Source organism: Arachis stenosperma, chromosome 10, assembly GCF_014773155.1.
Source record: "Arachis stenosperma cultivar V10309 chromosome 10, arast.V10309.gnm1.PFL2, whole genome shotgun sequence".
Classification (NCBI taxonomy): Eukaryota; Viridiplantae; Streptophyta; class Magnoliopsida; order Fabales; family Fabaceae; genus Arachis; species Arachis stenosperma.
Window position 1 is genome coordinate 59,716,975 of NC_080386.1, and position 16,979 is coordinate 59,733,953.

Below are 16,979 nucleotides of genomic sequence, written 5' to 3' on the forward strand. Positions count from 1 at the left end.
AAATTTTATGCATTCAATATATAAAATATGTGAAAAAAATTATTTTTTCAATAATCTTTAATAAAATATTTTTTATAATGCTCTTAATAATTTTGCTATGATACAAAGTGATGCATAAAAAAATACAAATGACAAATAAGTTTACGAATAATTTAAAAATATGATAAAAATTAAAAAATATATATATATAATTGACAAGCAACTTTTATATATATATTTGGTATTAAAACGACTTGTATTTAACAGGCAAATTTGATCAATCGACCTTCCAAAAAACAGTCATTCAAAAAAAAAAATTACTTTAAGACCCATTTAGTCTTCTAAAGTTCTTATACATCAATTCATTTAGAGCACTTTAAACTTGTCATATATGTCACATCATTAGTAACATTCCATCTTTAACATTGTAATTGACTCGAAAAATAGTAAACAGTGAAAACTGTAATCACCAAAATCTTTTTTATTTGAACTATTTCAATAACATTCCACTATAATGTTAACAGGAGCTGCAAACTCGAGCTCTCCTTTATGCATTGAAAACTGCTGAATATCCCTACTATGAGAGACGTCACTTAAAATGTGTACTCATAATTTGGCCACTTGCTTCTGGAAGGTTGGGTCCACACACACAACCACCTAGATAACTTGTATCGTTAGAATGTTATAGAATAGGAAAAAAAAAAGTTTCTTAATAAAGTAAATAAATACCTTCCCAACACTTTTGCCTGAGTGGAGATACTCCACAGCATCTACAACAGAATGCACGCCTAGAAATCTCTTTGGATCAATAGAAACCTATGTGAAAAAAATCAGAAAATTTAAGCATCTCTTGCTGGAAGGGTAACTAGAAAATCCAAGATGAAATAATGTTATATATGTGAAGAGTTTAATGCACTAACAATGTAAAATATTTTACACAATTGTCCAATCACATCCGTTTTATTGGATGACTGTTCACGCGGTCAATGTAAAAGGTAATTATTTCTTTGTGACGTAACATTACATAATTGGATGCACGTATAAAACTGTTTTACACTAACAATGCATCAAAATTAAATTCATATATAAGAAGGTATAACAAAAATTACCTTCAAATTTCCCTTAGAGTAGAAATTAAATAGCTTATCAAGATGTTCCTGCCACAAGTGACTATATTGCACCAGGAAAAAGCCAGCCTAAAAATGGGAATTATGTATAACCATAAGATGAACAACTTAGGAAACATATAAATACATCAAACTTCGTATGGGAGGAGTGTTATATTTACAGGGATGTATAGAGTTATATTTGATATTTTACAAAATAAGGGTATTCAGTGTATTATTGTATAAATCTTATAGGAGGTCAATCTATGAACTTCATTAAATCTCGTGTGTTTCACAAATAAAGTGAGATAAGAAAATTAAAAATAATAAACAACAATAATTAATAGCAGCCAACAAGTGCGGCACTCTTCTATTGCTACATACCACTGTTTGGCTCTTTGCCAAGAGCCTGTCACACAGTCCAGGGTAGTTTGATGGCGTCCAACCTTTTTCTCCTTGATACTGAGTGAAATGGAAACACAGTATTATTAAATCATTCTTATTCATTCAGATAGGTAAAAAAGATAAAAGATAAAATATATGGTACAAGGTGAATAGAATTCCATGTTCCATACAAGGTGAATCACACAATGACTATAGTTCAGTTTACATTAGAATAGAGGATAAAAGATAAAAGATAAAATATATGGTACAAGTCAATTTCGAAGCACTGCATGATTTAGTATAAAGTTTTCAAATCCAAGAACTTGAGAGTAGGACTAAGTGAGTAACAAAAGTTTCTTTGTAGAGTTTCCAAGTGTTCATAGATACAAAGAAACTTTTGTTAGTATCTGTTTAATAAATCATGAAATGAAAAGGGGGAGGAAGGGAGAAGAAGAGAACAGAAAAGAAAGGGGGGGAGGGGTTTACCTGAGAAATCATGCCAATAATAATGAGTCTCCCATGGACTGCCAAAGCTTGCAAACACAAGTTTAACATGTCACCACCAACGGACTCATAGATGATGTCAATACCTTTCGGGAACTCTTTCATTAGGACCTGAAAAAGTAAGCACAAATCAACCGGTTAACAGGAAGCAATTTGCAAGATAATGTCATGATGTGCATATGTCAATTTCAGTTTGTGCTGGTCTAGTGTCTAGATTTACGCATGTTTGAACTTTGAATTCTTTTAATATGCCAAAAATGTTAAAATCTCCACACAGTAAAATTAGAATTACTATCCATGACACAAGGAGGACTTATTCACTTATAAGAAGCCATCAAACAACTGAATAGCTAATAGTGTTGCAAGTGGTTCGTTTCTGTAAATAGGATCATTCACTTATCATACCCTAACAAGAATTAGGGGGTTATGAAATATACAGATTTTATATCTTCACTATGATAGTCGATGACTCTATCAACGCCCAATTCTTTCAGAAGCTTAGCCTTTGCTGCACCTCCACAAGTTGCAACCACTGTGTTTCCAGCTAATTTAGCAAGCTGCAGAAATAAACCAAATCATTACTTGGTCAAGTAAAGGGATTTGTATGGACAAAAATAGTATAACCAGTAAATATTTTACATGGTATATGGATAAGATAAACAAAGATGATAATAGTATGTTGAATTTATCTAGAAGCATTATGTTAGTCTGTCCAGCTTCTACTTACCACACTACAGAATAAGCAGCAGTATGGAATTGGTTTAAACAAGTATTTCCTAGAAACATATACGCATGCATAAGGTTGAGAAAGAGCATGGGATTTATGCACCTGAACAGCAAATTGCCCTGTTCCACCTGCTGCAGCAGTAACAAGCACCACTTTTCCAGATTCCATTTGCCCTGCCTATGCAGTATGTACAAAGATATTTTAAAAATAATAATAACCACTCGTGTAAGGAAAATGGTTGCAAAACAAAAAAAAAAATCTTCTGTTACATCGATACATGAGATAGAGTTTCACATATAGCAAATTCAGATAGTTCTGAAGCAAGGAGATAATCTTATATTAGTCAACCTTTTCTAGAGCAATTGAAGCTGTTAATCCTGATGTAAGCATTGCAACAACTTCTGGATCTGGTCTTGCCACCGGAAGCGCATGCTTTGCAGGAATCTATCAAAAGCAACAGGACAAATCAACACCACATCAGGTTCATATTCAAAAATCACAACATATTATTTATTAAATAAGTGGTAGATAGAACTCCAGCAACTACACCACAAATATGAAAGTAAGACTCTGAGAATATGTTAACTGGTTCTCACCATTATGAATTCAGCATAACCTCCAAAAGTCATGAACCCACAAGGCATTCCAACTTTCAAGTCACTGACAGAATCCCCAACTGCTGCAATTATTCCTACAGCCTAGATATATCACAAACAGTAAGTACAGATGAGAGTAGTGGTATACTGCATCCCGTGGTAGATTTAATATCAAGAAGTTTACTCCTGGGGGTATATCTATACCTCAAATCCAGCATCAAATGGAAGACGAGAAGCAACATCACTGGTTTTGCCACCGAAATACCTGCCTGAGCTAAAATTTACCTATCATTACTGATTCTTGTTAGAATTCTTGACATAAACACGTTCTAAATTAATAAGGATATCACAAGTGAAAGATTCAGAGATAATGTGGGTCGCAACTGTGTATTAATAAAAATAAAAAGAGAGGAACTGATCTCGCGAGACTTCATTAGTTTTATACATGACCACATCCATCTGAAATTAATATTACATCCTAATTGTTTTCATTCTAGAGACAAATAACACTTGTTTATCTTGAGCAGTCCTGTAATGCCTGAGTTATAATCAAATATTAAAAGCATGAGAGATGATGCTACATTGACCATTGGGTCCCTTTAAGCAAACAATTTGTAAGTTGAAGTCTCCAAATTCATCTGACAGGTTCAGTTATTAATATATTGTCTTCTTTGTCATAATAACAGATTCTGAAGACAGTCTTGCTCTTTAACTAATAATTTATACAAGTAAATAGTAGAAGTTTAAAAACTGTCTTATATATTTCATATGTACAATTAGCATATTTTCTACAAAGTTTAAAGAGGAAGATACATTTATGGGCCCTAAATGATTCATGCTTACTCATCTTGGTCACCAAAAGTTTTAACTCTGTAAACTGAATCCAATGAATTTTAAACCATCTCAATCAAATCCCTCGTTGAATGCGAGGTGCCGAGCATTCATAAAGCTCATGTACAATATAATCCTACTCTACACATTTTACATTGTACATGAGCTTTATGAATGCTCAACGACACCTCACATTCAAGGAGGGATCTGATATATATATATATATATATATATTGACTCAACTGATGAAATTGACCTTTTTAATAATCAAATTGAGAATGCATTTTTCTCTCAAGGGTAAATAGAAAAGATGGTTTTCTTACAAAACTATGATGTTCCTTGTATACAGAATGTTCGAGTAATGAGTATATAAGATGAGATGTATAAGTCATGCTGTTTTCTGACTTGAACATTTATCTATTGAGTAACTGATTGATTCTTCTGGTCAATTAGTTAACAAACAAAACAAGTTTTATCTATTTCCCACAATTGAGGCTATCTCTAGTATTAATGAAGAACAGAAAAAAAAAAAAAAGAAACAAAAGACTCGATAATATGCACGCACGAACCTCTCAGAAAATTTAGCAACTTACATCACTAGCATTTACACCAGCAGAAATTATCTTCACAAGAACATGATTTGGTTTGACTGGTAATCTCAGTGGTGTCCTCACTATTCTGGTAGCTTTCCGAAAGTCGTGAGTTAAGGTGTGAACAACTCTGCAAAGGGTAAGCAGCTATCAAAGGCCAATAAATAAAACATAATTCAATTGAAAAGTTATGAGAACAAACAGTCAATAGATCAGAAATTTTGGAGAAAAAAATCACACCCATATACAGCAATAAATACAAAGTGAACACAGAGAAAGAGTGTTCAGATGCACACATTTTTTCAAAACTCTCAGGAAGTGTAATTGCTGGTGCTTTGAAATCAGATCTTCTCCTCAAACGTGAGGAGCGTGCCAAGTACTTTGCTTCTTCTGCTGGGGTTGGCCAGTACTCCATACCTCGACGATTTGTAATCCATAGGCAATGACCAGCTTTATCCTCATCCGTAATGAGCTCAAAAGCACCTTCAAAGGTCAAAATACTTTCATGTCAATTTTATCGTACGTTTAAAATACTCAGTGATCATTAACATTGTCACAATGTGTATTAAAGATTAACAGAATCATAATCAACAACTCAGTTTACATTTTCAATCAATGAAGCGATGATGCAAGGTTCAGCTTAGCATCTTAAACTATTTTAGGACATACGCATAATATGAAGCTTCTTTAGTAGTCACTATATAAAGTAGAAAGCATTGTGATTTGGCAAGCTACATGGTACAAGCAGAACCCCAACCTCATTTGGCCAAGCCTCCTTATACAGCAAGGAAATGTATACATACCTTTTACAACCATTTGCATAGGTACAAATCCCCCCATAAGACGGATAAAATCGGGATCAATCTTTAAACCCATCTCAGTTTCAACAAACTGCATAAAATTTTCAGTAAATTGTTATAGATTATTACAAAAATCTTCCTTTGAAAATCAGTATATAAACAAAGTATAAACTAAAGAAAGACAGTAGTTGACTTCATAGCATTGGGGAAAAACTAAATGATTGTAATCAATTTCAACATAATATTAAAGATTAATAATATAACAAAAGATATCTATCCTTGAAATACAACTCCTACCTCAGGAGAAAGAACATTGATTCGAATTCCCTGACGTTTGTATAGACGAAGTGATCTAGAAAACATAACAACACCACCTGCAGAAGCATAATCTAATGAGTTAGGAAGCTATAGTAAGTCCATTACACAATTGCTAGTCAGTCATTTTTATTTAGTTATTCATTTATTTGTTATTTTATTTATTTGTTATTTGTTTATTTACCTATCTATCTTAGCATTATTGTCATAGCCAAACAATATGCTCTGTAAGCAAAAACTGTGTCAATAATTTTGGGGGGGGGGGGAGTAGAATTGGGGAGCTATGATTGTTATAGGAAACAATGCGCTCTGTAAGAAAACAGTGGTGAATAACAAAAGAAAGTAGAATTGGAGAATTTGTCCTACCCCCACTTCAAGCCCAATCCATTCAAATGAATGCTTGTAAGTAACAGTTTCACTTTTTTAAGTTTTAGCAAACCGTTTACTTGTTTGCGCCATGCTTATTATTTCTCAGCAGAAAATTTTCAATCAGTATTCCCCAAATTAAAGTAGGTAATTAACAAACCTTTGGAGCCAGAATAGATAGGATCGGCGTACATTGGATAAAGACCAGAAGCAGAACCCAAATTGATAATCACACCAGGCCTTTTTGCAGCTTCCATGGTTTTAATCTATTAAAATATAGATAATAAATGTCACTGGCAAGTGGCAACCAATGGTTTTTACATTAATCTAAACATAAAAGGGTGAATAAACGTATGTAATAGATACCGTGATTTCAAATGAGCAAATTCAATAGTTTCTCCAGGCTAAGAATGAAGGCTAATTTCTTATTAGGATAACCACATCCTATTGTTAGCTTACCGCAAGATGAGTGCTGTCAATAACAGCAATCAGGTTGACATTAATAGTGTGTCTCCAACTACGAGTGCCATCTGTTTGATCCTTACTGAATGGTACAGGATTACCAATCCCTGCGGAGGTGATACAAATGTCTAGTCCGCCATATGTCAAAAAATGCTTCTCAAATGCTGCAGCTAGATCCCCTGTTGATGGTTCTGAATTAGTACAATGGTCTACAGACTAAAACAGCACATCCCTTTATCTACAAGTTCAATCATGATAGTTGGAACAAGACAAGATGCATTCTATATATTATGAAACTTCAATTGTTTACTTTCTTCCATGCAAATCTCTAGAACTATGAACTATATCATGTTAAATTAGAAATGGAAGACCGGAGACAAGATCACAAGGCATCAGACTTATGAATTTGGGCATCAGAATAGCGAGGTTTAGAGATTGAACATCTGCAGGTGATCAATTAACAAACAAGATATACTCTGAAACTAAGAGACAAAAGAAGGAAAACAAGCAAACAATTCGAACTTCTAGAATTGTGGAGCTTGTCGAAGTCCAGCTGTATTTTCTTCATAATTGACAATAAGTCCACTTACTTGAGTTACTGACATCGCATTTCATGAACATGACTGATGGAAACTTTAACTTAGAGTGAAACTTGGTGTGGATTTTCTCAACAAGGGAAGCAACTTCTTTTCCCCTTTCTTCAGAGTAATCGACAATTGTAATAAATACACCCTTCTCTGCAAGAGCTAGGACTAGACCTTTGCCTGTATAAAACAAATACAATACAATCAGACTACAACATCACAAGGAAATCATAGATGCTATAAAAATAAATAAATAAATAAAGATTTCGAATCAAGCACACAGTCACCGCTATCTCCTAAACAAAAATGGTTAACTAAATTAAATTAATTCAAATAATAGAGAAAGTTACCATGCTTCCACTAGTCTAATAAGATCAATTCATCAATTGAAGAACATAGGATTCATTGATTAACACAAGGAATTATCAAATATCAAAATTCCACAGCTAAAAATCACAGTTCTTCGGTTGAAGCTTATCTTCAATTCCACCACGCAAATTCCACAGCAATAAGAGCACAACACAAATAAAAGAAAGTCAAACAAGAGAGGAAAAGACGCATGAGTTACCGATTCCAGAGGCACCTCCGGTGACGAGCGCCGATAAGCCAGGTTTGATCTCCATTACCGTTGTTCGGTGCTGTGATTTGGCTACAACGAAAGATGAAATACTGAATATACAATTTTTGAGTGTTGTTTTTTACGACTACTTGCCTGGGAATGAGTGACGAGTGAGAACTCAGCACTAGACTCGCTACCGTTGAATGATAGGTATAGATAAAATAAATAAAATATAAACAGAAAAGAACAAAATTACACAACGTGAGGAATTGATCAATCTCTTCTCAGATAGGTTACTCTTTAAACACTCACTGTGAAGCTGGGACTACGAGTACTATATTTTTTAAATAAAAAAATTAAAATTTATAATATTTTATTTTATTTAGTATTTGATAATTTTTAAAGAATGTTATCCTCTTGTTTATTAAAAGTGTAAACACATCAACGTTTAAAATTAATTTTATTATTTTATTATTTTTCTGTTTACAAGGCATTAGGCCGGCAAACTTTTGTTTTCTTTAATCACTCACGCTTTATTTGGTTAAGAACAGAAAAATAAAAATAAAAAGGTAAAGGATAAATAGGTTCCTAACTTTTTAAAATGCGGATATTTTTGTCCATCAAGATTGAAAATACATTTCGATTTCTCATCATGTAAATTTCGTGACAATTAAATCTTTCTGTGGAATTGGTGCTCGAAACGGTAACGAAGATTACTGAGGTGGAGAGGTGGAGAGTGATGTGTCCGTTACGGTTGCTGAAGTGGATGGGAAACAAATTATTGGAGGACAAATTGGTTCTTAATGACTAAAACGATGCTGTATGCATCTCCACTTTCATGCCCATCATTCCAGACCTCTTCCATGGCAGCAAACGATGATTGAAGCAAACGATATTACGGAACTTTACTCCAAATCTTTAAGCTGTTTCTCATAATGGAAAGAACCAACACCAAAATCAGGAAGAAAAAAAATATTTGGTAAACCAATGTTTTCACAACCAGCTTTCTCATAATGTACATTAAATTTAGATTTCCATTGCCAGAAACAACTACTTATAGAAACACCAAATTTACCATTTGAACTATCTGATAACCCTGGAACTAGAATCTTGGAAGCAGCATGTTCATCAATTCTTGCAATTTCATCTTCACTACCAATCACATAGCCATCAAAAGTTTCAATATAAACCATGAAACTCTTTAATCTTTTGGACTCTTCTGGAACACTTAGTGACCTATGATGAAATCTCATGGAATCACTTCTGGGTATGGTGTTGGAACAAGAAATTCTATGATTTACAAAGTTTGAAAATTTTGATTGGCGTGAATTAAAGTTCTTTTCAATCAATTTCCACTTTGTCTACACCACTTGGCAGCATGGTGTGGAACCATAACAAAGAATTTTCATATCCAAAAATTTAAATCTGCACTAACAAGCCATAGCAAGTGAACTCAGTAGAAATTCAACAAAAACTTTTATAATCATCATATAAAGATTTCAACTTTAACTGCATACATATTTAATTTAACTTTATTATATTTCTAGCAAAAGAAACTATCTCAGCTGCTATTAAAAGCTTTAAATAGTAGAAAAATTTAGCACGAAAAATAATAAATTAGTAACAATAGTAGTAGTTATACCTTTTAAATTAATGAAAAAGGTAGCATGAGAATCTTCTTCTCGTTCCGGAAAAAATGGGAAAGTTCAGTGAAGTATTTTAATTAGAAAGAATCAGTTGAGTCAATGGGTTGAGGGATTCGTTGCTTGTAAGACTCTTCTTCTGTGAAACGAGAGAGGAAGAAAGGGCGCGATGAAACTGCTATGCAAGAAGAAGAAGAAGAAGAGATCTGAGATGATGGGCATAAAAATGGGATGCATACGGCGTCGTTTTGGTCATTAAGGACCAATTTGTTCTTCAACAATTTGTTCTTCAACAATTTGTTCTCTATCTACTTCAGCAACCATAACGTATACATCACTCTCCACCACTTCATTTCAGCACTCTCCACCTCTCCATCTCAGCAATCTTCGTTACCATTTCGAGCACTAATTTCACGGAAGGATTTAATTGTCACAGAATTTACATGGTGAGAAATTGAAATATATTTTTCAATCTTAAAGGATGAAAATGTCCGCGTCTTAGAAGGACAAGACCTATTTATCCTTTAAAAAAAAAACAAAAATGAAAAAAAGAGAAGAAAAAAAAGTAAAAAACTAATTGTCATAATAAAAAATAAAAAAAGTTCATCACATCAAAGTTTTTAACTTTTATAATAATATATGATAACATGATTTACTCATGCAAGCATACTTATTAAACACGTGTCTATTTAGATTTAGTTTGCGTATGCCTATGAGTTATATGGTATTGGACTATTGGTTCATTAAAATTTATTTTATTTATGAACCATAAATTTTTAATTCGGTTCTTTATAGTTGATTCAACGGGTTAAATGGATTGTTTTGTTTCTTTAAAAATATATTTAAACAAAATTATTTTTGGTCAAAAATTTTAAACAAATAATTTTTTTCACTTGGATTTTCGAGTCGAATAAAAAAAATATTAATAAAAAAATGCTAATATATTTATAGAAATATAAAAAATTTAACCAATTTAACTAGTTATTTTTTCAGTTAATTGAACTCAATTTATTTAATTCAAAATTTAAATAAGTCTAATTTTAGAAATAAAAATCTACCTATTTGAACCAATAAACAGGCTCATTCAACAAATTTAACTTATTTTAACAACTTTAGGTGCAAGGTTTTTTCTTGGTATAGCTTTATGCTAGCATAAAAAAAATTCATATGTTTTATTTATGGTTAATTTTTTTTATTATGGATTGCAAACGTGTGTAATCCAATAATATTGTCAGCTTTAAATTTTTTTTCTTTGATATGAGGTTTGTTTTTTTAATTATAATTAAACAAATTGCATAGTGTAATTTTATATTTTTTGTGATTAAAAATTTTGAAAAAAAAAATCAGTTGGTCCAATTTCAAAAAATATGATTTTAAAAAATTTATAAGTTACAAATGGGAGAGTTTAATTTTTTATTTTATCTTTTTTAATTAGAAACCTAAATCAGATGGTCTAATTATTAATATTCTACATTTATTTTAGGATAAACTACACATTTAAATAAAATAAAAGTCAAAATTATCTAAATATAATATTTTAAAATAGTTACATTTTCTCTTATAACCAATCTATATAAACCGACCGCTAATCAATTTTCATATAAATCTCTGTCCTTAATATAAATAAGATACTGTTATATAGAAAAAAGTTTTAGGTTACAACAATAACGCTAATATAACTTCATTTTATTTTCTATTTACTCTTTTTTTGCATTACAAAATAACTCAAATTCAAAAGCAGTAGCTTTCTATTTCATCTTGAATGCATGGTATCAAGAGCATGGTCGATCTATGGCATTTAAAATTAATCAGAAGAACTTTCTTTTCCCTAATTTTGGATAAACTCGACGAAGTCAATTATGTCATGTGGCAGTAGTAAACACTCTTCACCATTATAAGTTAGAACCTTGAAAATCATCTTCAAAAAGACAAAGTTCATTCTCAATTTGATTCATATGAAACTCAAGCTACTGAAAAATATCAATAAAATATACTTAATGGATACAACAAGATTACAGCATTTGTTCTTGATTGATGGTCTCTGTTGATTCTACATTTAAAATTCAGATTACTCACTATACTACCGCCTTAGAAATCTAACAGAAATTACAAATTTAATTTGCTGAAATTTTCAAAACCAAGATTAAACAAATATGGAATCAATTAAAGATGATCAAGAAAAAGAACCTCAAGATCACAGAATACTTGTCTCAAATCAAGATTGTGGATCAATTAGATGCAATTGGATACTCAATTACCAATGAAAATCATATAGAAGCTATTTGTGAGGATTTACCTAAAGATTTCTCTAGTTGTATAATACTGGTACAAGCTAAAGCTGAGCTATTCACTATTGGTGAAGTAGAAAATTTGCTAATTTCTCATGAGAATATAATAGAAAAATTAAAACTGTTTTCAATGTCAATTGGCTAAGTAAATTTGGCACAGTTTCAACTTGTAAATTCAAGATCTTTCTCAAGACCCTACGGAGGAAGAAGATGAGCAAGAGGAGTTGAGTATTGGAGGGTGTGGAGAGTAAATGAGTAATACAAGTAACAACATAGGCTAGTAGTCTTAACCAGTATAAATAGAACACAAATATATAGAGAAAAGTTTTAGGTTACAACAATAACGCTAATTAAGTTTCATTTCACTCTCTCTGCACTCTCTCTTTGCATTACAAACTAACTCAATTTTCAAGGACATCAGCTCTCTGTTTCACAGCCTTAAATCATCTTGACACTCTTCCAGTAGTTTATGTGTAAATTTTAAAAACTCTCCGACTGTAGCAGTTTATAAAAATTGGTTATAGGACCAGAATGTAATCACTTTGAAAATATTGTATTTGGATAATTTGACTTCTAATTTATTTAAATGTGCAATTTGTTCTTTATTTTAAATGTGACAAAACAAATTGGTTGATCTGATTTACTAACATTGTATGTTCACGAAACACTTCTTGTTCCCATGTTTATGCATATCACATGATCCTTCCTATATATATTAATTAATTTCTGTTTATTTGTTATGTTTTTGACTAAAAAAAATTATTATGGAATGTTAAAAGGTGTAATATCTCAAATTTTATTTGTCTTTTTTATTTTTTTAAGCTCTCGCAAAAAAAGAGATGTACGTGTAATATTTTTTAATTTTAAAAATAGTAACTCACCTGGTGCAAGAACAAGAAAAAATATTTTTCAGTCTTCTCTCAGTTTGTGAGAAGACCATGACATGACTTTTTCAATTTTTTGCAACGGGCGAAATAACACTAAATTTACTATTAAAGGGGTTAACAAAGATTAAAAAAAAACTAAGGTTTTTGTCTATAAATTCATTACAACAACGAGTGAATGACTCATTCGTAGATCAACCTTCTTCAATATATTTCTCTTTCAAAAATTTATATCCTACATGTTTCTTCTTCAATTTTCGTATGTGAAATTTTGATTTGGATAGTAAATTTTATGAGTTTTGAGAGAAAAAATAAAAGTTTGTATAAATTTATTAATACATTATGAAATAATAACATATCTAAATAAAGGTGTGAAAATTTTGTGGAAGAATCATGTTTCTTTTATTATTTTTTACAATATGTCATTTGCAAAACTACAAACTTTGTTATACCATAACATACAAAGTCATATTTTAACATGAGTAATAAGTATTTTATATAGATCTGATGTTAGTTTTTGGTAGGATAGTGCAGTTTCAAACAATAAATATGGTCGATAAATTCTTTTGATGTGTCATCTTTTATCCATGTCCTAGATCTTGAAGCTGCATGACTTATATTTTCACATTTTTAAAAAGTATAATAAAATACATGCATTATTTTATTTAAAAGATAGAAAATGTTTCATTTCTCAATTTTATCTTTATTATCAGCAGTATGAATCAAATGAGTTTTTGTATTTTTATTTTTTTATTATTTTTATTTAAAAATAATATTTAAATACAACATCAAATATAACAATAATACTAATAATTTGTCATTTATCACAAATAGTTTTTGTCATTTTAGCAATCAAATATAAAAATAATACGTACTAAATACTTGCAAATTCTATTTATTGAGATGTCTACAAATATGTTCTTATGATTTGGTAATATCTCAAACGATTATAAACTATAAATTTAAAATAGTCCCTTCTAGCACTTCAATAATAACTACCTTTTATTTAAATATTTTTCCAGCTCTTCTCGATGAAACTTATCTTTCTCTCTCTCTCATTGAAAATGGTACGAGGCTCTTGTTGAGCTTCAACGCTTTAACAACCCATATTTTATAATAATTAAACAACGCTTTGCATGTAAGACACGTGTAACCACAAAGCCATCTTGTAGCGTACAAAAAACCTGTTACAGAACATGCAAATTAGTTGGTACAACCTTGTCCAAACAATCCCGTTAGTAGGACATGCAACAACTTTAAGGCATCTCACGATGCGCGAGAGGGTTGTGTCAGCAGCTCGCACTGTGTGAGAAGCTAATTTTTCCATATTCACTGTTCAACATCCCTATTTCCCATATACACATACAACACTATTTTAGTTTTCATTTCTAAATTAGTTTATGTTTGTTTTTTCTTTATTTCATATTTTCTATCAAAACAAATAAATGAATATTTTTTAATCAATCTATTTATCCTCTCTATTTTATTTCCTTCCATTCTCTTATCTATCAAACAATATTTGGAGTAATTTTGGATTTACTTTCAAAAAGATTTTTACCTTCTAAAAAAATGGTATATAAATTAAAACTAGAGTAAAATATGTTTTTTTTCTTTAACATTTTGGAAATTCTTCAAAAATAACCCTAACGTTTAATTTAATTCAATTTTATCCTTAATGTTTAAAAAAGTTTCAATTTTAGCCTTACGGTCAATTTTTTAACAGTTAACTTTAATCTAATATTTTCTTTACCAATTTTATCCTTTTAAATTTATTCCTATTTCCTAATCCAGTTTTCCCAATACAATACCCTTCAACCTCAATAGTTTCATCTTCCATCCCCGACTCCACCAGACCCGACACCCCAACCCCATTGTTGCACCCTTCAATATTGCCATCCCAACACCTCACCACCCCTATCATCATCATCATCATCATCATCATCATCACCCAAACCTCCATTTCTTTTCTCTTTCTCATTGGTTGTCTACAATCACCTCACCAACACCTCCTTCATTCACGTCCACGGCCGCCTTTCCTATCCAACCCACTACCATCACTCATCCTACAAACACAATTGCAACAACATCAATATTAGCACCACTAACAGCAACAAAATAACAAAATTAAAATCAAAATTAGTTACAAAAATAAGAGAGATCGAAGTACAGAGACTCCAAACATGAAGCGGCAACACACACAAAGAGTAATAAGAGAAAGCTTGGTAAGAGTGATTGAGAAGATGGGAGTCCACACCGCCATGCCTTTGGTTACGAGAGAACGTCGAGCGCTGCTATCGCTAGAGGACAATGTTGCACCGATGCAAGTGCTGCTGTTCTGCTTTGCCCTATGACGCCCTGTGCCACCTATGGAGTTGCTGTCATCGATGTCCGCTCCTACTAAAGCAGTTTGCTATTCTGCAACCTACACCCTCCACTGCGAGTTTTATTCCTACTCAACCATGCTTCTGCTTGTTAGAACTGCTGCCAGAGGTGGCAATGCGAGACAGATCCAGGAGGTGACATAAGGTGGAGACCCGGTCAGAGGGGCAGAGAAGAAGAGAGAGGAAGAGGACCAGCGACGATGCTCGAAAATGGGAGTGGAGAGGAAGAGGGGCGGCGGAGATATGATGGAGAAGATTTACAGAGGAGAGTAAAAAGTGTTTCTATGTTTGAGAGATTGAGGAGAAGATGAGCGATGATAGTAAAAAAGTGTTGAGTTAGAATTAATTTTGGTATGATAAAATGATGACAAACATTATATTGGGTTGAAAGCCTAAAGTGTGGTTAATGTGTGTATTAGTGATGCAGGCCCAATAGATTCATCTCAGCCTAGTTTATGTTGCTTTAACTAAATCAAAGCATCAATTTAATGCATATGAAGAGAGAGAAGGTTCTGCATTTGCTAAGAGAGAAATGAACATTTGGCAACATTTTATGATGAATAAGTGACAACTAGGACATCAGGATACCAACAACACAATAAGGACAGTAAAGGAGCAAAATGGATTGCAATTGCAACCTCAAAGACGGCAGAGGGTAGTGAAGCAAAATAAAAAAAGAATGCATACCAAGGAGGACAACAGCTCAGACAACAGAGGTACTGGAGCAAAATAAAAAAGGAATTGATGCTAAGGAAGACAAGGACAATGGGCAGAATCAGCAAGAAAAATAAAGAGGCAGTGAAAAAATTTAAAGCAGCAAGCTTCTCACTATATAGTTGACTCTTAACAACTTTTGAAAATAAGGAAATAGAGTGAAGAAAAATTCAGAGCATCATCTCATACATGCAGAATTATCTTCCTTCTTCTTGAGCTTCATTTTAGGTTTTCTTTGTTATGGCTATTTGACGTTAATCTTTCTATAATTGAAAAAAAGGCAAATCATGTGAGGTAAAAAAATGAAAAAAAAAACGAGAGAAAAGAGACAGGAAAGATACATTGAAAAGTCAAAAGAAATTTTTTGTGTATTTGGTTATTGTTGAACTAGGATTAGTTCTCCTTGCCAAGTTGGGATAGCACTTGGTGGCTGTTGAACCAGTGGGTTCTCCTTTGCCAAGTTGGGACAGTACTTGGTGGTGGCTAGGCTTGGTTAGAAGCTTAGTGGTTGATACTAGATGAATTAGGTTATAATTCATTGGTATTAGTGTATGTAATTAGTTTGATTATAGAAAAAATTCTACCATATTCGTGGTAAAGACTGGATGTAGGTTTCATGGCACAAGAAAACCGAACTGGGGTACATGCTTGCCTGATTCTCTTCTTCCCTACTCTATTGTATTCTGGTTTTAGAAACAAAAAGCAAAAAATCTCCAGCATAATCTGCTTTTGTGCAAATAGAGATAAAGATCTTTAGTTTTGAAATTAACTTGATTCAACCCCCTTTTCAAGTTCTAGAATTACCATAAAAAGGGGTAAAATTGGAAAAAAAGTTGACTAATTAGTTGACTATTTAAAATTTAACAGTAAGGATAAAATTAAAATTTATTTCAAGCATTAAGGACAAAATTGAATCGAATTAAACGGTAGGGGTAATCTTGAAGAATTTCAAAAATACTAAGAACAAAAAGTATACTTTACCCATCATATTAAAAGTATTTTTTAACAAGGAAATTATTAATTTTTTAAAATATGAAAAGTGGGTTTCGGAAAGTCAGGGTCAAGGACAACTTCAACCACTATACGTAGATAGAATGTAAACTTAAATCGATGATCAGTTGCCCTTGTCTTAAGATTATTCACCTTGATAGTGAAAATTCGTATTGAATAAACTTTCATCTCCTCCAAAAGCACCTCTAAAATTATGTGTTCTTGTGAAAGTTGACCGCTGTATAGCTCGTCCGCCGGTGTATAACTGGTGCACGA

General features: G+C 32.1%; 1 protein-coding gene and 1 pseudogene across 1 annotated transcript; both read right to left on the reverse strand.

Moving 5' to 3' along the window:
• Nucleotides 1–440: 440 nt before the first annotated feature.
• On the reverse strand, nucleotides 441–8,070 carry LOC130955547 (uncharacterized). Its single transcript, XM_057882434.1, has 18 exons — nucleotides 7,813–8,070; nucleotides 7,251–7,424; nucleotides 6,658–6,839; nucleotides 6,359–6,464; nucleotides 5,815–5,891; nucleotides 5,521–5,608; nucleotides 5,014–5,200; nucleotides 4,721–4,847; nucleotides 3,501–3,581; nucleotides 3,297–3,398; nucleotides 3,049–3,144; nucleotides 2,803–2,877; nucleotides 2,411–2,530; nucleotides 1,956–2,084; nucleotides 1,470–1,547; nucleotides 1,089–1,175; nucleotides 709–795; nucleotides 441–636 (listed from the first exon to the last, which is right to left on the reverse strand). Exons 1-18 carry the CDS (start codon nucleotides 7,865–7,867, stop codon nucleotides 586–588), a joined length of 1,902 nt encoding a protein of 633 aa, XP_057738417.1. The 5' UTR covers nucleotides 7,868–8,070; the 3' UTR covers nucleotides 441–585.
• Nucleotides 8,071–8,708: 638 nt separating this feature from the next.
• LOC130957154 (pheophytinase, chloroplastic-like) lies at nucleotides 8,709–9,212 on the reverse strand (annotated as a pseudogene).
• Between the last annotated feature and the right edge of the window lie 7,767 nt (nucleotides 9,213–16,979).

Excerpts from the sequence above, each read along its gene's own strand:
- LOC130955547 (XM_057882434.1), bottom strand. The coding sequence starts at position 7,867 with ATGGAGATCAAACCTGGCTTATCGGCGCTCGTCACCGGAGGTGCCTCT. Across the intron at positions 7,425-7,812 it reads CGGAGGTGCCTCTGGAATCG|GCAAAGGTCTAGTCCTAGCT; the intron begins GTAACTCATGCG and ends TGTTTTATACAG. Across the intron at positions 1,176-1,469 it reads TGGCAAAGAGCCAAACAGTG|GCTGGCTTTTTCCTGGTGCA; the intron begins GTATGTAGCAAT and ends TCCCATTTTTAG.